Below are 23,817 nucleotides of genomic sequence, written 5' to 3'. Positions count from 1 at the left end.
AAAGATTCAAAAGTGAGGCATAACATGGTGTGCCCTAGAAGAGGAGATATGTAGAACACTTGAGTGGAACTGTCACCTTGTTTTCAGAGAAGCAATACTAACTGTTGAGAGACTTAAATTCTACAGAAGTCAAACCGTTCCACAAAACGACACGTTCATGTTAGGAAGGGAAACACTATCTAATTTGCTTAATAATGGTTTCTGTTTAGATGTATATGGCAGTTGACTAAAAGGAAAGGTAAAACGAGAACTAGGGCAGGTATTTATTTACTTGAGAGAAACCACTGAGGAGTAACACTGAGGTTACAGTTTTTGATATTTAGAAAGTTACTGTATCAGTCCTAAATAACCTAGAGAAAAGTTCTATTAGCATGCAGTCATGTTTGAGAGGGATCTTCAAATACTCTCTCTCTCCTATAAATAGCTGCAGACTGCTAGAAACAGAATTTGGAATAAAAAAATGTCCTCCATCTGTTGTCTGGAGGTGTGTAAACTTCCTGGTGCTTCAGGTGCAGATGAAAACAGCTGGAGTTGAATGTCCATAGCTGTAGTTAGGTTACTGCAAGACTTCCAGTCCTTGGCTCCCAAGGCTTTTTAACCAAACAGTTCACTGATAACATACAGCAAGCTTTATAATAACAAATAGCTGGTGAATAATAGATGAGACTGCTGCTGCATTTTTTGCCAGGAGACTAATCCTTTCATCCATTTGCAGTGCCAAGTGCTTTATTTTAAACTACCTAGCTCAAAACTAGCGCATCTTGTCATCATGGTATTAGAACCACTCTTTCAAAGTTTCATGACCTCCACCATGCCACAGTTCATGACCATCCCACTCACATTGTGAGCTGGAGGCTGGATTGCTGCTGCATGCTGCTGTACTTAAGCGACCTTTGCTTTTACATGGCTAATCTTGCAGAAACAGTGAACTCTAAGGACTGTAGAATTCACATCCTAGTGCATTGCTCATAAATATACAGAAGCATCAGGACTAATTAGGAGCAGCAAAGACTGCCGTATATAATTGAAATTTGTTATGATCTCAACTGCTGAAGCCTGCATAGGGGAGCAAAGATAAAAAAATACAAGGAAGAAAACAAAGATGTTTTGCGGTCTTTTTGCCTGTTACATTCTTCAAACTCAGAAGAAAATACACAGAAGATATTCTTGGCACAGAAGGAGCCAAGTGCTTTGTTCCCAAGCAGGTTTCAATTTTGTCTTTTTCAAATATCAGTCCTGCTTGTCTGTAGCAGAATTCAGTCAAGCTGGAAAGATCTTCTCACAGTACGTGCTAATCAAAATTTCCAGTGGCTAAAATTTCTGACGTTATAGTTCTCAAAAGTCATACTTAGAGCATACTAGAGTAGGAACCTTTAATATTAAAGCATTTACTTTACTTATTGTAGTGCTTCATCATTCCTACAGGTTTTCTATTGTAAAGCTAAACTTTTGCATACATATGAAAAACTTCAGTACTGCAAGGATATTAAGGTTCTCTTCTGTACATACCTTGATGCTCTGAAGTGTTGACTTGCCACATGTTCTGTACATCTGTAGAGATTATAGGATTTTGTGCCTTTGAAAAATCTGGTTCAGGGTTGTCTGAAGGCCTTCTCCACTATCCTAAATATTCTCCAAACTTTTTGAAATACAACTGCTTTTTTAAATACAACCCATCTGGCCTCACTCCAGACAGTAGCTAGCCCTGCATGCCTGAAACGCCGTTTAGAGCACTCATACAAACTCCAATTTGAAGTGGCATTTGGCAGTAATCACAAAAGTGTCTTGGATGGAAATGGAGTTGGTGTCCTTCAAATGAAGCTGGAATATCGAACTTCTCCTAGGTGATTGCTTTTCCCTCCACAGTCAAAAACAGTATTTTCCTGTATACCTCAGCTATATCCAAGTACATGCAATCGGACATACAGCTCCATTAACTTCCACGCCATCTCCTGTATGGATGCATGTCTTAATGAAGAATTTTCAGCAGTAGAGTGATAGGGTTTGTTTCCTTGAAGCTCACTTGATTTAACCTTTTACAACGAAAACCAAATGATTGAGTAACAGAAAAAGCTGCGTACAAAACTGCCTATGTAATTGTATAATCAAATAACTCCTGTTGCTAGAAAGAAGAACTAATGACCCTGAGCCTAGGGACAACCTGAATCTCATGCTTAGAGCATCATTTGGCTGCTTCCCCTGGCTGATAGCAGCTGTACTGCTCATCCCTGAAATATAAACTTTCTGGGTAGCAGTAGATGCCAATATAAAATGAATACAGCTTTTCTTAAATTGTAAACTAAAATCAAGGTTAATAAATGTAGCAGTAATGGCTCTTATTTCTATACCTAAGGAAAGATGGGCAGACACCAGAAAATTCAGATCCATGTTTGATACTGAACCAACACTGCTGAGGCACTTCTCTCATGCTTTTACCTGGATAAAGACAAGAGGCCAAAACCTCAGTTGGTGTAATTGTAGTTTTGTGTAATGCAACTAGCTTCACTACACTTAAGCTATGTCACCTTTTGAGAGCTAACCATTGGCCCAGATAATAACAGGAAACAGGAAGAAACAATGGGATTTGGTGTTTTGTAGATGCGTATTATTAATAATGCTTATATTATGCAGACTGGTACCACATTCCCAGAGGGAATTCAACACCTTCGGATGATCAGTTTCATCTCTACCCATTTTTGTCTGATTATTTGCCATGTTAGTGTTTCATTAGACTGAACCTTCTTTTTGTTAATACAGCTGCTGTCGATTCGTCTGCACCGAAGAGTTTGCATACCAGTGTTAAATGTGAGTAGTTCTTTTTTGTTTTCAAAATAGGTCTGGCTCCATTTGTTTGGTTTCAAAATACTTGTCTTCTTTTATGATGAAGGTGTTCTGAAGAGGCATTTACGTGTCGAAAATATGCGTCATTGTGGTGAAGATAATAGTATCTAGTATCTAATATCTAGTCTAGTATCTAACTTAACAGCTACATCTAGCACTTCGTTCATGTTGTCACAGATACATGCTAACATGCAGACCATGGGACTCTCTGATATATATACTTTAAGCAACATAGAATCATACAGTGCTTTGGGTTAAAAGGGACCTTTAGAGGTCATCTAGCCCAACCCCCCTGCAGTGAGCAGGGACATCTTCCACTAGATCAGGTTGCTCAGAGCCCCGTCCAACCTGGCCTTTAATGTTGCTAGGGATGGGGCCTCCACTACCTCTCTGGGCAACCTGTGCCAGTGTTTTGCCACCCTCATTGCAAAAAATTTCTTTCTTCTATCCAGTCTAAATCTACCCTCCCTTAGTGTAAAAGTATTACTCCTTGAATAATGTAACCAGTACAAGGTTGTTGGAGGCAAGAATTGCCTTAGTTTTTGAGTCTAAACTGAGACCACTGGCCCTTCGAATTCCTTGCTAATCCACACTGTATTTTTCATTTCCTTTGCTTCGTGTATCTCCGGGCATCAGGCATACTACAGTTACAACAGGTTTTGAGGAATGAATGGGGGTTTGGCACTGCAGCTTAACGCCACCTCTTGGCTGAAGCCTGCAGTACCCAACGGGTAGGCAGGGTCTCTCCTTTTTTGAAAGGAAGATTGATGAAAAGCAATACATTCATCGCTTTGCCTGGAAACAGAGCATTCTCTTTGGAAGTTTTCTTCGTTCACCAGGCTGTGAGGCATGTGCTGCTTCTCTGTTTGATAGTTACATACATGGGAGCACACACCCTTTCTACATAGAACACCTCCCCACCCCCCCATTTTAACATTAAAAAGCTGGAAAAATGAAAGCTGCTATTTTTTCACAGTGCATGCATAGTGAGAATCACGTATCAGAGATCTGCAGTAAATTGTTGCTCTGAGCAGGGAATAATGTACTTGGAAGCAAAGACAGCTCAAAGGCAATGGTGAGATGCAGTTGTCCAAGCAAGATACACACAAGCCAAGAAGGCAAACGTGACTCTTGCCTGTAAAGATCCAGTAAAATTTATCATGTGAGATCTTCAGTAGAGAAGAGCAAGAGAACAAGTTCAGGATCATAACACATAACAACTGAAATTCTCTTCTCTTTGTTTTTTAACTCCTCGTGCTCAACACTTTTTCTTTTTTCAGTGCTATCTTTTATATAAAAAATTTAAAGTTAGTATTTTTGAATAATCACTTTATGAATAAACAGTGCTGCACCAACAGAAAGAAATGTCACAGAAAGCTTTCCAAGAATGTTAGTTTGACGGAGAGATGATGCTGACACAGAAGTGCATGAGGAGTAGAATGTCACCTACTTGAGATCAAGATGACATAGAATTTGTTCAGCTACCTGCATTAGCTACAATCGTAAGTTTTCCTAGATGATGTATCTGAGGGAAACATTATCTGTGTTTCTTATAATGCTTTCTTAGGAATGTATCTCTCTTGCACAGCTAAGCAGGACTGCACAGTTGTGTGGAGTTTCTGTTACTTTAGAAGCCCACATGAGTATGAGGCTCCACATGCACAAAGCCATAACATGAGATTCTCAGTCAGAGAAAGTGAGGACCCAATATCATTTTTGTCAGTAGCCCAGTAGCCCACTGGTGAAATGCAAATCACCTTTGTTGTTTAATATTTATCTTCACTAAAAGATACTACATATCAGCCAAGTTTTTTTCTGACAGGTTAGCTCCAGAAATGTCTGTCTTGGCAAAAGAAGTTCCGTCCCTTGAAGGACAAAACTCAAGATTTAGAACTCACAATGAAAAGGTGCATCAGACATTATGTCTTCTGAACTGTTAAGTAGGGCAGTAGCACAATGGAGGTACAGTTGCTGTTAATGGGGTTGATGTGCAAATCCTTTGAGCAGTGTAAAATGCCTTTATGCCTACAAAAACAGGCTTCTATTTATCATTTGTATATTCAAAGACACAAAATAAATGAAGGCTGTTTTGCCAGCCTACTAGAATAATAGGAGGACAAAACTAATTTTCTGCTTAGTACAAGATTACAGCATTTTCTTCTTTTCATGTAAAATTTTCTCCCACAACAATCTCCCAATACTGCTATTATGAGTTACCAAGTGTGGCGTGCTTCTACAACCTTGAAATTTATCAGAACTTTGACAGATGCACATTCTGATGCAGTACAATTTCTTACCTGTTCTCAATCCATACACTCAAATAGGGATAACCTTGCTTTCCAAATGTGTGATCTGTGTTGGACAGCACATGTTTCAATGCTAGGCTCGAAAATTCAGGTCAGTAGTGATGCAGACGTATGCAAACCTATTAAAACAAAGAGAAAAACTCAAACAGCCACAAATATTGGTTCTGAAAAGAAGAAAATACAGCGTGCAGTGCTTTGTTTCATTTTAAGAATCCAGATAAAACACTGTAAATAATTAGCTTTTTTTGACAATCTGAAAAAGCACCATTTCACAAGCTCTCTGTACTGTTGCACTTCAGATTAAGAACTGTATAGACAAAGTGGGAAATGTGCAATGTATAGGACTTCCTCCTGAATGTCTTCAGGTATATCTTGGATTTTCAATTCTAGGGTTTAGAAGGCCACTGTTTTAAATCTGGTGCTTCATTTGGCTTTTTGCTGTTCTACATTTCATGAAGTTACTAGTGTTGCAGTTGATAAGAGTATCATTAAATTAGCTGAGTTTGTTCACATAAAAAATTCTTCTAATGACCTTTAAATATGGTTTATGAAGCATTGCAAGTGCCAGCTTTCATCAATTTGTGAGAAGAGAATAGAATAGACTGTTTCAGTTGGAAGAGACCTAGAACGATCATCTAGTCCAACTGCCTGACCACTTCAAGGCTGACCAAGTTAAAGCATGTTATTAAGGGCATTGTCCAAATACCTCCTAAACAGTAAGAGGCTTGGGACATTGACCACCTCTCTAGGAAGCCTGTTCCAGTGTTTGACCACCCTCGCAGTAAAGAAGTGCTTCCTAATGTCCAGTCTAAACCTCCCCTGGTGCAGCTTTCAACCATTCCCACGTGTCCTATCACTCAACACCAGGGTGAAATAATAGTTGTGTCTCTTTACTGTCAGAATAACGTTTAAAATGCTGTTGAAATTGCACAAAGTTATGACAAAAGTTAGGGAGAAACAGCTAAGCTAAACAAAGCCTTCCGAGCAGTCCTTTCTCTCTGACATGGAGCTGGCTTTGTTGTAGCAGTAAGACTGCATCTCCGGTGGTCTCGTGCTAAGAATCATGGTCCATTTTTCAGCTCTTGTCAAAGGATGGAAACATGTATCTGTCCCCTGCCTTAAGATTAGATATATTAGATGGAGGTGCATTGGAGATTAGGAATATGGGAGATATAGGTCATCATAAGTGCTCTTGTGGAGATAAAATGAAGCAGACGTGTTTTAAGAATCACAAGAGCAGCATGACTTATGCAACAACTGTGAAAAAAGTGTTTACTTGGCCATCCCAGTGTGGAAAATGTCTGACTAGGAGGATGTTTATATTTCTTACTCTCAGTAGAAGCCACGTTTGCTAGAAAGAGCATCTAATGAGTATGGAAAGACCATAAGGTGTGCTGCTGAACATGTCAGTGACCAGGTTTCAGAAGAGTGTCTTAGTGATCAAAAAGAATTTCTGTTCCAATGAAAATATGAAAGTTCTGGGGAAAAAAAAAAATTCCATTGTGAGGCATTGTTTCTATTCCAACAAAGGAGAAAATTCAAAATAATTTTGTCTGAAATCAGATACCTTGTTATTTATACAGCATTGAGCTTGAGACTTACCTGTGGCACCCAGGAGGTCCTCCAAATTTCTCAGTTATTAGGCATTAATAATTAACAATTAATTAATAATAAGAAACTGAAATACATTCTTGAACCTTGGAAGCATAAGACAGTGCTCCCATGGCCAGCTCTAGAAGTCTCTTCCAACAAGTATTTCCATGATACTGTGATGCTCTTCCTCAGATTCACAGAGCCCAAGTTTGAGTCAGATCTCCTGGGGCTGATCAGCTCAGTAAGAGGAGCAGAAACCTTGGCTGATGTGCATATGAAGCTGTCCCAGATGAGCTGGCAGGAAACTAAGAAAAACTTTACACTCATGAAAAATTAACCAAAGCCAGCCCTAAATAGCGAAATGCATAAAGGTAACCCACACTTCACACAGGAAAATGAGCCACCCAAATCATTAGTTGGTCCTGCAGTTCTGAAAATCCCTTACTAAAGCTCAGCTCTTTGGCTCCATCACAGACTCAGTCCACCACTCCAGCGAAGTGCGGTGGTCCAGGGCACCCTGCCCTAATTCTCTTCCTATTCTTCCATTCCAGGAATGAGAGCGACTCCACCAAGGCCTGCTCTCATGTATTGTTTTCCTTCTAGTTTCACAGTACCTGCTCTTCTTCCATTAGCAGAGTCTTGGGCAGCAGTCCAGCAAAATAAGCACACCAGCATGGTGAAGCTGTGGTAGGAAGTGGTCAAGTGCTTCAGGCTCACTCTGCCCAAGTTAAAAAATCTCCTGAAGGAAGACCTAAAATAAATTCTGCTGTCTGGACACACCTTTAGGTGTCCACAATTTTGGTCTTAAGACAAAGCCATTCCTTCTCCTCTCTGTTGAGATACGATTTGATTACCAAGCTAAGGTCAACTACTTACAACAGCAACATGAGCTGTTCAGACCATTGTATGTTCTGCACAGTTCCCTTGCACTTTCAGGAGTACAGTGTATACATTTACCCCAAAGGAATTACAAGTAATATTATATGTAATTACATGAGGCCACATGACTCTTTCCCATTCACCTTTTATGGAGTGTTGATCATAGAATTGCTCCACATACTGTGACTCAATTTTATAAATATGAAATCCAAACATACATACAAGTGTGTGCAGAAACACATGCTTTAGTAATTGGAAAAAGGAATGGCAGCTTCCTTTAAGAGGGATGTTATTTTTCTGTGTACCAGCAGAGTACTTAAGTGCTTAGATATGGCACACAGTGGTCTTTTTATAACCTGTGTTTTTCACTTTGTAGTTCTTTTCAGGAGACAGACATTAGTCAAAATAATAATTTCCATTCAGGTTTTAACCAGTTTAAAACAAAGATGCTTTCCAACTTTCAAGAGCATAACACCTGTGAAAAAGGACAAGTTGTTTCTCCAGACAGTTCAAAGACATACAAAATTGCAGCATTTTATCTACAGTTTGTGTGAATAAACTATACAGTCAATTACATAAACATAATTTTATCCTTACATATGTAGAATATTAGTTGTTGCTGATCTTGGGCAATTGAATGGCTCATTTAGCAATCAGTGGAAATTAATGTGTTTATATATGCAAACATCAATTTTCTCTCATTCCAAGTTTATGGAGCATTAGTGAGATGGTTTTTAATAATAAATTTTGCATTCTGTAAAAAATAAATGTGTATACCACTGTTACAAGGGAGGTGCAATGAAGTGAATATCAAATGTATGACTACACTGCGTCATTCAGCTATCAATGATTAAACAACTAGTCTGGTTCATAAATTCTTCTGCTCACACTTTGAACCCTACACTATGCTAGCAGCTCCGTTTGGGATCCGAGTTCCTTTATAGTGGCCACTGTACAGTTTAATGATAATCTTCTGGGGATATCTGCTCAAAATGATGTGCCAGCTAGAACAGAGTAAACGTGTACTATCATCCTCTTTTACAGGGAGGAAATTAAGACACCAGAGATTAATTAACATACCTGTGATCACACGGGAGCCTGTTGTAAAGCTGAGAATTAAATGATAGTTTTCTAAGTTGTACCGCAGTGCTTTAATCAGAAAACCATCCTTCCCATCAATTTCAGAGTCAGCACTGTGGAAAGGAGCATTTGTAATAGGAGAGGAAGAAAGTAGTGGGAGCTACTGGAGGATGCAGAGAGCAGGAGTCTTGTCGTAACCATTGTGCGCTGACTATCTTAACTTTGCATTCCTACTTCACTGCCAAAGGAGAAAGCAGCATACGTCAGCAATCAGTCAGTGCTGTAAACATGGATGAAGCGTCTTGACATTTCCCTTGTACTCCAACTTCTCGAATTCCTTTCCTCCTTGAATACCTCCGTACAGTATCACTCTAGAGGCTTGTACGTTCCTTTCAGTGATCTGCAGACAGGTGTTACAACTTCTGCTTCAGGCCTTACCAACAATGTCTTTTCAACACAAAATAAAGAATCAGTTCAAATAATGAGTGACTTGGCTATAGGAAATTTTGCCTGCCAAAGTATTAGAAATTCTAGAAAAAGTTCTTGATAGCTTCTTGGCATAAAGCAGAGTTGACAAATGAGCATCCCTCCACCTGCTGCCTGTTGGCTGCAGGTAAGAGACGAAAATCTGTCTTGGCTAAAGAGGTTTTACCAATTTTTGGTAACTTGAGACCACAATCTTAAACAATCAAGAGCAATGATGCTGGATGTATCCTTTTGTTGGTCCACACTGTCACAGTGTAAATTACCATTGTGAATCTGTACTGACACTTGAGGGAGGGAGAGAGATCTGGCCTTTTGTATGAGAAATGTGCTGAAACTTGCTTTAGATGAGAAATAGGTTGCAAAAACTGGAGATGCTCTAAGTGTCAGAGTTTGCTGTTATTCACTTATATAGGAAGTTGTGAATACTTAGAGGTTAAGAGCAGGTGCTAGTTACAGAGTTGGGAGCCTCACCTTTTGAATATATCTTCTTTATACTCACGAAAAAGATTAAGAAAAATAGATTACTTCGCTTACATAAGTAAGACAAATGCCAAATCTTGTCTTTGCTTGCAGAGAGAAGACAGTGTGTTCTTTCTTTATTTTGATGTAGTCTATGACAGAATTGTGTCAAGTGCTGTCAGCTCCATCGATGTCCATGAATTTGTTAGTAAGGCAGAAGCTGCCACAGCAGACATGGGTTATGGCCAAAGATTTCAAGCAGTTCAGAACTGCTGGATTTGGTGTTTAGTTATGGAGAGCCAATTCCTTCTTACCTTCCTCTTGGGGAGATTCCTGTTAATGTCAGCGTGAGCACTCACATTAGTAAAATGTGCAGAATTTGGCATGGGATTAGAAAAATCATGTCAGACAACAACAGGTAGTGCCGCTTAGCAATGTTTCCTGACTATATCTGGTATTTCAGACTTTTGTTCCCCTATAAAATCATTGTTATCCACTCACTTGATAGTATTGCAGCATTTAAAAATTGATGAAAACCAATAATGCTGAACAGAGCTTGGGGCTTAAAAAGCACCCGCACGCTGTAGATTAATGTGCCAACATAGGCGTTTCGTAACAATAGCTACAATGGCAAAGAGCATCCAAAATCACATCCAAGCACTTGAGCCCCACTTAGCACTGGTTTCTGCTGAAGGAATTGTCTTGTTTCTCTGAAGTAAGAAAATAAGTAGTCCCCACACCAAGCAAACTATTACCGGGGCACACTGCAGCATTTGGATGTGAACATCACGAGTAACTGTGCTTGTATCCCTTTGTATTGCACTGGCCCAAAATCTGAGATTACATCAGTTAGTGATAGCAGCAAAAATTGAGAAAAAATGAAATTTCAGAGAAGTTGGCAGGTGATCCGTGATGACTGACACGTATCTCAGAGTTTCAGAGATACAGCAAGAATAAACCACTGCAGTTATATACCCTGTTTTTTCCCCCTAAGTCTTCTCTCTATTCATTGCTATTTTACAGAGTTGGGGGGGGAAGGGTTTTGAAATACGTCCAAACTTTATTTATTTACATCTCACTTCTCTTCAAACTGTTCCAAAGGCTAACTTACCTTGCTATGAGGAACATACGCCTTTCTTTTAGGATGAATTTGTCTAGTCTTGGTAAGTCTTTGCTTGACAAATGGTATTGTTTAATTTCTGTTCTGTCTATAGGTGCTTATAAACTGAAATAAGGTTACTTAACCATCCTTCTGAGGAAGTAAATACATTCAGCTCCTTAAATCTAGCACCATGAAGAGTGTTTTCCAGGCTTCATCATTCTTATGGATCTTCTCTGCATCTTTCCCAACTTATAAAAGCTTCTTGAGTAGTAAAATTTTAGAGCAGGATATACAATTCCAGCAGCAGGCATCCACCTGCCAAAGGAAGCTGCAGTAAAGGCTCACTGTGCTTACACTTGAGATTTCCACTCTTCACAGGCAATGATATTACACTAGTTTTGGCTACACTGTTGCTGTGGGAAATTACAGGCAGCTGTTTGTCTGGGAGAAGGTGGAAATGTTTTTGCAGTGACACTGATTCCCAGATAAGACTTACCTACTTTAAGTAAGAGCCTGCGTTTTCTGAACGGAAATGTTCTGTTTTCCATGCTGAAAAGTATACTGCTTGCCTACATCTACCTCACTGAGCACTGCAGATCACTTTGTTACAGTAAACCACCCATTTATTATCCATAAGTTCCCCAACTGTAGTTGTTCAAGCTTTGTGAGGAGTGATTTTATGTTTTCCTTCAGATGACTGAAAGAAATAATTTAATAATATAATATAAAAAATGATCCTTGCATTAGAAATACCTGCCTTGCAAGGAGTCCTCACCTGTAATTGCATTTTCAGATCTGCCAGTTAGCCATTTTGTAAACATGTAATTTTGTAGTGTTCTAATTTCTTAGTCAAAATGTCATGCAGAACAAAGCCAGGGAGCTTGCAGAAGTCTTTCCAACCAACAGCTTTATCTCACTCAAAGAAAATGAGAATCTTTCTTGTTTTTCTTATGAAATTAGCATGGTGATTTTTCTTTAAGTCTTTTTGATTGGCGTTGCTCACATTATTTACTTTAACTGAGTCTTGTAACAGCCATTCAGTTGTCATGCTCAGGACTGATATCACTCTGGAGTTCATTTACCACTTTTGCTCTTCTTCTTTCCCCCCATGGTCCTTTGTAACTTCTTTGTTGTTTCAAAACTCATCAGGAGTTAAACATCAGCCAACTCTTTTAAAACACTTGGTGGGAATTAAACCAGAACTCCCACTGCGAGCCAAAAATGAAGGCATGAGCCAAGGTGTGGATTCTATTTCTAATTGTAATCACTGAGTTTTGTAACATCTGGTAAACAACTTAGGGGAAGCCTGTTCCGGCTTTATATCCCATATTCATACTTGGGCCATAATGTTCTGTCTTAGACCTGAAAATAGCCTTCTGTTTTAGGAGGCAGCTGTGGAATTGGTCTAAGGTGTTTGCCAGCTCTTCTTACTATTTAAGATAAAGATAAGTAGAACTGAAAGGCACAAGATTTTTTTTTTTTTTAAGTGGTTTGGTTTGTTTCATTCTGATTGACCAATATTATGAGCTAAACTGTTTCTACTACATCAAGTGGTTTTGTGTCCACTCATTTTGTACACGAGCCTTTCACACAGTGGCAAAGGAGAGACAAGATGTTTCATTAACTGGCAGTGAACAAGAACTGCCAGGAAAACAGTGGGGGCTATAGTATCCGAGTCTTCCTGTGTTTTTCAAAGGACCAGATTTCAACTAAATCCCTTTTATTTTCTGTACTTTTGTCACATTGACAAGTACCAGATACCAGTACAAGTACCAATGAGATTGTACAATAGCAATGATAAGTTAACACCTGCCACAGTAGGAAGGATGATAAATTAGCAAATAAATGAGCTTAACAGAAAGGCTGTTGAATACATTTTCTTAAATAACTGCTGCACTGGCCATACCACATGATTCTATTCCCTGGGAAGCAGCAAAATGTAGTCAAGAGATACTGGCCGTTGCAGGAAAAAAAAATAGTCATGTCCTGAAAGTATTCAGGTGACTCTGAGTCATGGTATGCCTCTAATGGCGAAACCTTGCTCCCCTCTCCCCCAATTAATTATTCCCAGTTATGGTTTTAACTATAAACTACAGCCAGTTCTTAAACATTTCAGCAAGGACGTGAGATCAGAAGGCAAGGGATGTCTAATTTTTGCTGTTCTAAGAGAAAAAAACACAAGCACCTATAATTTGGGATACAAAGTTTGGATGTTATTTTTCATTCTTGGTCATAGCTAGCAATTATTAAAAAGTATGTGGAGAAAATCAGAGTGGGCAAGTGATTCTTTACTGCTTATGTAGCTCTTGCCAATGAGCAGCCCGTGTGGCCGGGCCAGGCTGCTCAGTGTGACATGCTCACAGCTGACTTTCAAGCAGAACTGTATGGAGAACATGTGAAAGCCAACAATGTGACCTGAAAACCTAAGAATGACTTCCATTCTTAGCCCCTTCATTCATACATCTGGGGAGCATGCCAGGTCACCACGGGGTGAGGTCATTTTAGGACGAGAAGTGTAGGGGGGGAGAGGCTTAGAAAGGAAGCAGCCTGCAACACTACTGGCAGCTGATGGGTGCTGGGAGCCAGCGAGACTCAGCTGCCCTGGAATCATGAGAAGGGGCGCAGGGAAAAACGGGAACGAGAAAAAAATAGTAGCGAGGAAAGAGAAACTGGACATAGCAGGGCTAGAAGGTGGGGAGGCACGTAAATCCCTTAGCAAATGTGTCAGCAAACCAGGATGTGCCGCAGGACCCCCAGTCTGCCTCACGCGGCTGAGGCACATACAAAACCGGACAGTCTGGGCAGCAAAACCCGGCGTCTGCTAGGGAAGGGGAAGGAGAGCTGCTGTGAGACATTCTGGCCCAAGAGCTTTTGCTAACTACTCAAAGCATAGAACTATAACGCAGTGGAATAGTACTTGTTTGAATAGGCTTAATGCCATGGGGCATATTTATAACTTGTATTTATAGTAAAAATATCAGTGAAATACTAGACAAAGTCTGTTTAAAACCTGTGGCTCTTTGGCCTGGAACATCTTATTTGCTTGTCCTTGGCAAGGCTTGGTGAAGAGTCAGCCACGCCTCGGGCAGGCGGTTGCTGTCCTGCCTCACCTGCGCACAGACAGAGAGCGGAGAGGCACAGACGTTACTTTGTCCCAAGGCCTCGGAACAAGCCATTGGCACTGCCGTGAAAGAAGCCGGGTATCCTGACTGGCGGCACTGTAGCACAGACACTACAGCAAGCTGCCTTGTCATTTGTGGTAGCACTGCAGAACACAAAGTCTTTAATCAGAATTGCGGGTACCTTGATTGGGCACTGCACAAGCCTAGATAAAAGGGGAGGGTATTCATCTCTGCATGAATGCGATTGAGCAAGTACATTTTGTTATTTGTTCCAGTGAGTTGTATAATCCTGCTTCCCAGTCATCCAAATAGGATTTAGCATTGTCAACATGTTTTTCTTAATAGGATGATGCTATGAACTCATGTCCGTGCAAGACTGGAAAGCCAGATTACATGCCTCGGGAGACTATATATCCGATTTTAGCCGTTCGTGAAATCTGTTTTTTTCAATGAGCAGGCCGCAGCCTTGAGGCCATCTTACAGGGGAATTCTCAAGAGGCGGTGTGCCCTGTACAAGAGCCACCACAAACTTCAGAGGAGCCAACCATTTAGTGCAGTACCTAAGTGTTTAAAAAAAAACCAAAATAGAAGTCTCGGCTGTTCCTTTTCTGAAAGAAATATTATTCTTTAAGACTAACTAAAACCCTTACCCCTTCTCCTAATTCAGAAATGTGCAATACTAAATTCAGGTTGATGCATCTCCCCCTTGAAAGAAAATCTGCGGGAAGTGCTGCTTTGCCAGATTTCAAGCATTATTCTGTCACAGTGAGACGCACTGCAATTACACCACTTCAGAGGAGGAGGAGGTGCTTCTTATTAGCCAAAAAAATTTGCGGGTAATTGTGAGCGTAAATTCTAGTACATTGCCACAAGAGCAGTGTAAGAGGGCAAGGGGACCCTTGAGCTAATCAAGAACTAGCCGTGCATTTTGTCAGGAATGAATCAGCATTATTCACAGTAGCATCACACAGCCAGAAGTCACATTTCGCCGGCTCACCTGAAACCTTGCTAGCCCCCTAGAGTTACCTGTTTGAGGAGTCTCTGCAGCTGCACCCAGAGGGGAAGGAGCAGGGCACAGCTCTCTGCTGACCTGCCCGGCAGTACTGGCACAAGGCACCACGTGCCAGAGCTCCACAGAGCTGCATTTTCAACCCAAAGAGCCACATGCAGCTTGTGGGACCTCAGTGGACCCAATCTTAGCAAAATTGTGTGTGTGAATCCTTAGTTTCAGCTAGACCTGCTGAGGGTATTATTTTTTAAACACTATCTACAAAGAGAAGGGTGTTGTTGAATATCAGAATTCATATCCCTTTTTTTCTGACCTATGCTTGGAAGGAACATGGCAGGTAAAAAGGGTTGAAAATCTTGGTCATGCATCATTCTTGTTTGCATTGCTATAAGTAAGGTTATGAAAAAATACGGTGAATTGTGAGAGGCCTTGCATTATTCATGACTATGCCCCTTTGGGCCACTGTGGTCTTGGGTAACTCCTACGACCTTCTTATTCCTATATATTCTTCTTCTTATTTTATAATACTTAATATATAATATTATATATATAAATATATAATATCATATAGCAATAATGTTTATTATGAGAATAAGTATTCTTATTCTACCCTTGCTTGCATAGTTTCAGTCAGATCAGAAGATCCAAAGGACTACATCATTTCTGTCCTTTTTGTGTGTGAGATGCTAGCAGAAGTGTCTCCCTACTCCGTTCAGCCTGAGTTTGACCAATACAGAAAGCGCACTTTCTCGGCATTACAGTCTGCACAGACCACAGTGGCAGTCTGACTTCCGTCACTCAACTCTTGGCACATAGACTTGAATCTTTACTTCATTGCCTCAGCTTTTCTTCTGTTTTGACCTGCCTCAGCTCCTGTCTGGGATAGGGGAAAGAGTGTGCAGGAGGTGGAAACAAAATGTTGCCATGCTTTCTTATCCCTCCAGTAGCTCCATACTTACTGTGTGAGTGATGTAACGGGGTCCTGGCTTGCATGTAGTTCAAATTCAGATGTGTGCTGAGCATGGAAGCAGCAAGTTCCAGCTGTAAAAAAGAGAGTGATTGTCTTCTCTGTCTGCTACTTGGTATTAAGAGGATGAGACAGAATAGTCTTTAGTGTCAAAAAGAAGAATGAAGAGTAATACTCGATGACGACCATTGATTAAACTGGAAAGGGTTGTGTTTACGTATTTACATGTACAGACAAGGATCAGCAGAGAAGAGACAGACTAATTCAAGCCTTTGAGAAATATAAGAAGGATCTTATACGTGGTCTTCCCACCTCACCATTCAACTCCAGAAGTGTTTCTCCAAGCCAGCAGAAGGTATGTGATATTCTGACAGCGTAGGACCTGTCACACAGGTAGCACTGAGTCACAGGAAAGAGACCAGTTTCCCCTTAGTTAGCTGGACTCTGAAGTGCTGGGGAGCACCTGTAACACAGCAGTAAAGTGGAGGTTTATTCAGTGTGGCTTTTTATAGTCTAGTCAAACAGAGATAATATTTGATTCTCAGTTTTGCCAACTGGCAGCTGTCCTCTCATCTAACTATTGCTATCCCTACATGGCCGACAATGACAGGTACCCATGTCATGACTATGTGTACATGACTAAAATGTGTCTGTGCACTGACAGCATGAATGTGCACATGCCACTCACAAACCCACACACATTCTTTTGGCTCCTTTGGCAAACGGAATTTGAATTTTCATTGAAGTATTGCACGGGTGCCCAGAAAAAAAATTGAGTGAATTTCTTGAAATAATTTGCTGATATGTGTGACAACATTCTTATTAGGATGATTTCTGTATACAAGATTTTCAAGAGAACTAAATCCCAATTATTTTCTTAGTATTCCTACTGAACACAATGTGATAACTTTACATTGTTCTACAGTATCTTCTGAATTTCAGAGTGGTATTTACTGGTACAAGCAAGACCCTAAAGTAATTAATCCTAACTCTATATATTCTGCCAGATACCAGAAAACGCACAACCTCATGCTAGTACAAGTAGGCCTGTTCTTCACCAAATTCTGACAGTTGACCTCACCTCAACAGACAAAGCCTTGCAAAGCATTTCATTCTGCCATAGTCCAGAGTCTCCCTGGGGCAAAAATTCCTCAGCAGACTATATTTAGATTGTAAAATTTTCTATTTGTTGAGAATTATAGTAGGCTTACCACTAGATTAGCAATGACACTCTTTATAAAGAATGTCATCTAATTCAAACGTGTGCATTATTCTGATGTGTAAAATCTTGCTCCCACTGAGATAAACAGCAAAATGATAGGCCACAATTTCATCTATGGTATTTATGAGGATAACAGTGGTTCAGACTCGAGACGGAGTCATGCTCACACCTGCATGGGCGTACAAGGAGAGAGAACAGCAGATGCCATTGAAGAAGGGCTGTGAGATTGCCATTGAGACATCAGTTCCATAGATGAGAATGCACAACATCCAAGGAAGGAAAAATCTCCTGTTCTCCCTCTGCGGGCCCTGACAAGCAAAATGGCATTTCTATAATTTCCCAAGACTACTTGTCATTAGCAACCTCAACCTTGTAAAGAGAAGCAAGGAAAAAGAAACTAGAAAAGGGACTTGTGAACTAGCTCTAGCACAGTGGCAGGGTGGCTTTACTCCTAATTGTGGTTCCCGAAACTCAGCAAATCATATAGACCACTCGAGACGGTTTGAAAACAGTTTCTTAAAATTCCTCCTGTGTGAATCAATTTGTAGCAGACACTGTCTTCAGCAAACTGTTTTTGCAATTTTTTTGTCAGTTACTTTATTCTTTAACTTACAGGTGAGGTGGTCACTGTTGGAAGACGGTCACCTATATTTGAGTTCTGGTCGAAACAACTGTTCCGGGACAAAGAGAGCGCAGCCCCGCCCTGTATCTTTTCAGAAGCTCATGTCAAGGACTCTTATGCCGTCTCCTACTGCAAGAAAGACTATCCAAAATACTGCTCAGCGCACTTTATCTCAGACTCCTGTTCACAACTCTAGTACAGACAGATCGTCTGCTTCACCACTGCACCAGTCTCACATGCATGTAGGCAGTCACAACAGGAAGAAGGCATTTCAAAGTTCTTTTAATAAAACATACTCTGGGGACCTCCTTGACAAACATTCAATTTACTTCACAGAAAAGAAGCAGTGTTTTACCCCTCAAATCTTAAAGACATCACACCAATCTTTTCTTGTCAAACATAGGTGTTACAATCCTCCTCCCCAAAAAAAGGGCTCCTCCCCTGGCAGGTCATCACTCAAATCAGCCGACATCAATAATGAAAAAAGAGAGTTGCACAGGTACTTACTCAGTTTGTTTACACATCAGTGCTAAAAGTTAAGTAATTTTCCTTTCAAACACATCATTTTAAGCATAACTGGTTTTCACTGTGCTTTTAATCTTTCAGATTTTTAGAAGATGACCATGTGAGACCACGTTCGTATCACTTTTCTCAGCAGCCAGTTGAGGTTGGTGTACCCAGTTTGCTACAAAGAAAAAGAATGGAGTCCACTGTTCACATGCAAAAGTTGTCCTGGTTGTGTGGAAATGAGATGGATAACGGTATCATTGGCTTTGGCGAATATATGTTAAAAGCAAAACCAAAAAATTAAATCATCTTGTGAGAAGTCACGAAGATTGCAGCTGAGAAATCTAGTATGTGTGGCTAGGGTCAACAGAATTCTTTGAATAAAATAGGAACAGCTAAAGCAACAGTTCTGAGAAACACAAATGAGGTGTTATGCAATGTGAAAAACACTCTATTCCAACACAAATCTGTTCTTCTGAAAGCAGAGCTTTTTCCTACTTGACTTACATCTTGCTGCACTCTTAACGTTTCAAGAGGTCATTTCAGCTTTTGGTTGATTTGCAGCCTTTCACTCCACCCAGATAGTACCCTGGAGCCCAGAAACATCCAAAGTGCTAATCTCTCAGCCTATGGTCAGTACTGTAGTATGTCATACAAGACTTTGTCTGGAAGTTGCACTCCATTAGTCACCTGGATTTTTAAGATGAATGGGGGATTAATTTAATAAATTTTAGTGCTCTTAAAAATAAGGGGTGCTTAACAGTAGCGAAAGCCATGCATGATAGAGAGATGTTGTAAAATTCCTTGGCCTGTTCGTCCCTTTACAGAATCAGTGTTGAATTTCTATACACCTCTGCCAAGGCACCACAGGCATGATTCCTGCTAGCCCTGTGCTAGCTGGGACTACTCCATTCCTTGTTTTAACCACCAAAACCTTCATTTTACAACATTATCAAGAGATGCTCCTATTCCTATTTGATAATCTGCAGCCAAAGATAATAATCCACAGCCAAAGATAATAGTCCACAGCCAAAGATAATTCCAATATCAGTCTGGTTTTCTGAGTCTTCTTGCAAAGATACAATTGCATTTTGCACGTCCTTTTAAAGAAAAAGGTGTCTTATTTAAATGAGGTCTGCAAAAATTTTCTATTTTGTCAGAACTTCTGATTTCCTTTATGGCATGTGCATCATTTTTCTCAGGTTATACAAGCTTGTCTCTGTTTCTGCTAACATGAACCTACCTGATAATAATACTTTTTTTTACTTATAAGAGTGATTGACACTCAAGATACTTATTTCACATGAGCGGGCCTGTCACTTCAGTATGATGTTGTTGAGGTTTTGATATGTTATGAAATCAGATCATTTCCTCCTGGTGCTCTGAATGGAAATATAAAATGTTGATACAAAGATAACAAAAAAAAAAATCTACATTTTCTCTTTGCTTGTTCGTGGCAGAACCATGAATTATGGATTCACGATTCTGAAATGCCACTTTCTCCAGGATCACAACTCAGAGAAAGGTAAGTTAAATATTTGTTTGTCTCTCTTAACTGTTTCAAAGCTTTGTATCAAAATATTAAAGTAGGAATCCAATGGAAAATTGAAAACATGGCACAAGAGCCAATTACCAATGACGATATGTAGTGACTAGAAGGGACTCTATTAGGAATAGAGGATTCAGCTGCTTGCTTGGGAAGTGTGGGATCAGAAAGTTGGAAGAGATTTTCTGAGTCATGCCAACCAGTCCCCTCTTACTGTAGGCAAACTAAATATGGTAAGAATAAGTAAATAATAAATAAATAAACAATGTTAATAATTTATCTTCTGATACCTACAATTTGTGCATTGGAAATATTTTTTTAACTGATTATTCACAAAACACATAGATGTTCTTGATTAATGAAATTAATGGATTAAGTTAACGGCTTGAAGTAAGTAGGGAGTTGACCAACAGAGCTGTGAAAATCAGTCACTTAAAAAAGTATAAACCTGGATAGTAAAAAAATGCAGACTAGTAAATAGATTCATCACTTCTGAATATGTTGGCAAAATTCTTTATCTGAGTTAGTTTAATTATTCTAAAACTACTACCGATTTGGTATTGTAAAACTTATTTGTGTTCAGTGTATGTTAAAGAAAGATGCTGACAGTTTTTGTGTTTGTATAGAGAAGAAGAGTATCTTCATTTTCTTCAAGATCTCACAAATGATATTTTAATTAGAAGTTCTTATCATGACGAGTAAGTGCTATGCATTTCATATTTATTCCTTTGAGTAACAAAACTTTGACTAATTATTCAATCAGTGTAAAGAATTGGTGGGTTTAACAAGATTAAAGTGAAACCTGAAATCAGTTTAGTATGATGAATACTTTTGTGACTGCACTTTAGAGGAGTCGTGATTTAAACTGAGTAGCTGAACAGAAAATACTTTCAGCCAGCCTTGTATTTCCCAGAAGCTTCTACCAGAAACACGGAAACATTATGTTCTCTAGCCTTGTTCTCAAGCTCATTCTCTTATGTAGTGTGGTGATAGACATTCTTGTTACAACAGTCTCATTCCAGTTCCTGGTCAATCCTGAGCTAGCAAGCCACAGAGCTACAATGGGTCTTCCCTAGCAAAATACATCACAGCAAAAGGTTTTGTATGTAGAGTATCTTCGTCCCTCGTATAAGAGCGAAGCAAATGAATGCAATAATTGTTTTATTTAGGATGCATGCGCTATTAAGTTAATGGTCCACACATAAAGGCTAGAGCCAAACACACCCAGGGCTGCTGGTGTCTGACTGCAACATCCTTTACTGGTTTCATGTTCTGCATGTGACATCCTGTCACACACACACCCCCCTCCCATTTCCAATAGAAATCTACCACTTTTCTAATATTTAGAGATCTGTGATAAACCACAGGTCTGTTTGGAGGCCTGCTAAAAGTGACAACGTTGTGTGCTCCTTTTCTATTCCAGCCTGCATTTTAAATGGGAGAAACTCTTCCTGTGATAGAGGATTTAACCCCAATGTTTAAGATTTCGGTCTCTGTCAAGTGCTGTGCTTTGATGCTGGAGAGGTGTTAAACCCCTGAAATCAATCAAACTCAGTCAGACACCAAACAAAGATATTTCCCTTTCAATCTAGAGGATTTCAGTTAAAATCCCTAAGGCTCTTTTAAATTTCTTTTTTTTAAGCGGCCATTAACACAAATGGTTAGTTCGTTTTGTGAGCCATCAGTCAAAGGTAAAAGTTCTCTTCCTTCCTTCTAGGTATAGCAGTTTTCAGACACACTTCAAGGCCCAAATTAGAAGTGAACTTTCTGGTTACACTGGGAGGAACAGTAGTAGATTTGAAAAACACCGACTCACCACACATTGAAAAGTTTGCTAAGTATCATGCCTGCCCATACACACAGTTAAAAAGAAGATAACATTAAAATAAAGCCTCAAAAAATGCTCTGTGACAGCCCTCATATTAACAGGAGGGCTTGGTATCCTTCAGGGAACAAGTTTTTTCTGTATAGAAAGTGAAAACCAAACGAGAGAACACAAACTTGTACCTGTATGATGTGACAGCAGCAGGGGTCATGTGTGTGCTCCACACTGAGCCCGACTCAGAACACTATTGGGCACCAGGGTGTCCGTGCGCAGCCTTGTAGGGTGAACGGACTGCTCTGTTGATTTTAGGTGGAGGTTGCTGAGATGCTGCACACTCTTCCTGCAAAACTTGTTTGTTTTCTAAGCCTGCTGTAACAAAACATTGAAGGAATAAAAACCCAACTTCCTCACAACTAGTCCTTAGTTGGACAGACCTTCACTTTCCCACACTAGCTACTGTCGGTTGGGTCTTCCCTTCTCCAGCACTATCAGTACTACTGAGATTTTCGGCTTAGCTTGGATCTGAAAGAAAAACAGAAATGAACAGTTGCCGTCTGCAATACTCTCAAACTGAGGAGAGAGCGCGACATGCAGCTAGGAGGAGTGGAGTTAGGGAAAGAGCAATGTAAGGAAGGCTTGAGGTGGGCATCACGACACTATTCTGTCTTCTGTAGTCCACGCAGCCCTGGCACCTTCCCTCAAATAAATGTTACTAAAACACATGAAAAATCATCCATTGTTTGCTTGGGTAGTCTCTAATAACAGAATTTAATTTCTCTGCAGAGTAAAAGTGAATAATCAATTGCATCCTTTCATTTTAAATCAAAAGTTGAGTTTCTAAATAGATTTTGTGACAGACTAGAAAATACTCAACTAACGGCCTCAGCTAACATGCTTCAGGATTAATATGATAGACACATATTTTAAAATCTCTATTTATTTAGATCAGTTTCTCTACAGATAAAATCATAAATGCCCTCCCAAATCAAATATATGGCATATAACCAAAACAACTCTGTTGAGCTCTCCAGCTCAACAGGTCTCAGGTTCAACAAGGCCAAATGCCGGGTCCTGCACTTCTGCCACAACAACCCCAGGCAATGCTACAGGCTTGGGGAGGAGTGGCTGGAAAACTGCCTGGCGGAAAATGACCTTGGTGTATTGGTTGACAGCCAGCTGAACATGAGCCACCAGTGTGCCCAGGTGGCCAAGAAGGCCAATGGCATCCTGGCTTGTGTCAGGAATAGTGCAGCCAGCAGGATTAGGGAGGTGATCGTGCCCCTGTACTCGGCACTAGTGAGGCTGCACCTGGAGTACTGTGTTCAGTTTTGGGCCCCTCACTACAAGAAGAGCATTGAGGTGCTGGAGCGTGTCCAGAGAAGGGCAACGAGGCTGGTGAGGGGTCTGGAGAACAAGTCTTATGAGGTTGCAACTGAAGGAACTGGGGCTGTTTAGTCTGGAGAAGAGGAGGCTGAGGGGAGATCTTATTGCTCTCTACAACTACCTGAAAGGAGGTGGTAGTGAGGCAGGTGTTGGTCTCTTCTCCCTGGTAACTAGCAATAGGACGAGAGGCAATGGACTCAAGTTGCGTTAGGGGAGGTTTAGATTAGATATTAGGAAAAAATTTCTTTACTGAAAGAGTGGTCAGGCATTGGAACAGGCTGCCCAGGGAGGTGATTGAGTCCCCATCCCTGGAGGCGTTTAAAAAACGTGTAGATGTGGCACTTCAGGGTATGGTTTAGTAGAAATGGTGGTGTTGGGTGGATGGTTGGACTTGATGATCTTAGAGGTCTTTTCCAACCTACGGTTCTATGATTCATTGCCGATATTTTTTTTTTGTTATTCTCAGAAAATGCAACGATTGGGTTAGATTTAACTGAGTCGTGCTTGTAGAACCCAGAGACCTAATTTCCCTAGTCAGTTTGGTCTTTATTTTTACCAATGCTTATCACCATGAGCAAATCTTTTGCTTGCAGCTGGTCGTAGTCATCAACAAAAATATTGAGAGCACTTTCTGAAGGCATCTCTCTCTCCCTGGTACACCTAGTTAACAAAATTGTGACCATGAAAGTTCAACCTTTGGTGTTTCCCTTAAAAATTACTAAAAAGGAGGCCCGAGAACAAAAAGACTATGCAAATGACCTGCAGAGTTCTAAAAAATGTTAGCTAGAGACAGTTCAAAAGTCCTCTTTGAATAACGCAGTATCTTAGACAAAGGAACTACAGCTATAAATGAATCTAGAAAGCTGCT

The 23,817-nt window shown here is 40.2% G+C and overlaps 1 protein-coding gene across 1 annotated transcript in view; it reads left to right on the top strand.

Moving 5' to 3' along the window:
* Positions 1-23,817, top strand: part of LOC142364576 (spermatogenesis-associated protein 7 homolog) — a 39,339-nt gene that overhangs the window by 5,136 nt on the left and 10,386 nt on the right. The window contains exons 3-8 of the mRNA XM_075444322.1: positions 2,758-2,805; positions 16,078-16,199; positions 17,682-18,187; positions 18,295-18,441; positions 19,655-19,720; positions 20,368-20,439. Of these exons, the coding sequence (XP_075300437.1) occupies positions 2,758-2,805; positions 16,078-16,199; positions 17,682-18,187; positions 18,295-18,441; positions 19,655-19,720; positions 20,368-20,439 (961 nt within the window). The remainder of the gene's footprint in view (positions 1-2,757; positions 2,806-16,077; positions 16,200-17,681; positions 18,188-18,294; positions 18,442-19,654; positions 19,721-20,367; positions 20,440-23,817) is intronic.

The sequence above is a fragment of the Opisthocomus hoazin genome, chromosome 2 (genome assembly GCF_030867145.1).
Source record: "Opisthocomus hoazin isolate bOpiHoa1 chromosome 2, bOpiHoa1.hap1, whole genome shotgun sequence".
Taxonomy (NCBI): Eukaryota; Metazoa; Chordata; class Aves; order Opisthocomiformes; family Opisthocomidae; genus Opisthocomus; species Opisthocomus hoazin.
This window is presented reverse-complemented; position numbering and strand designations above follow the sequence as displayed.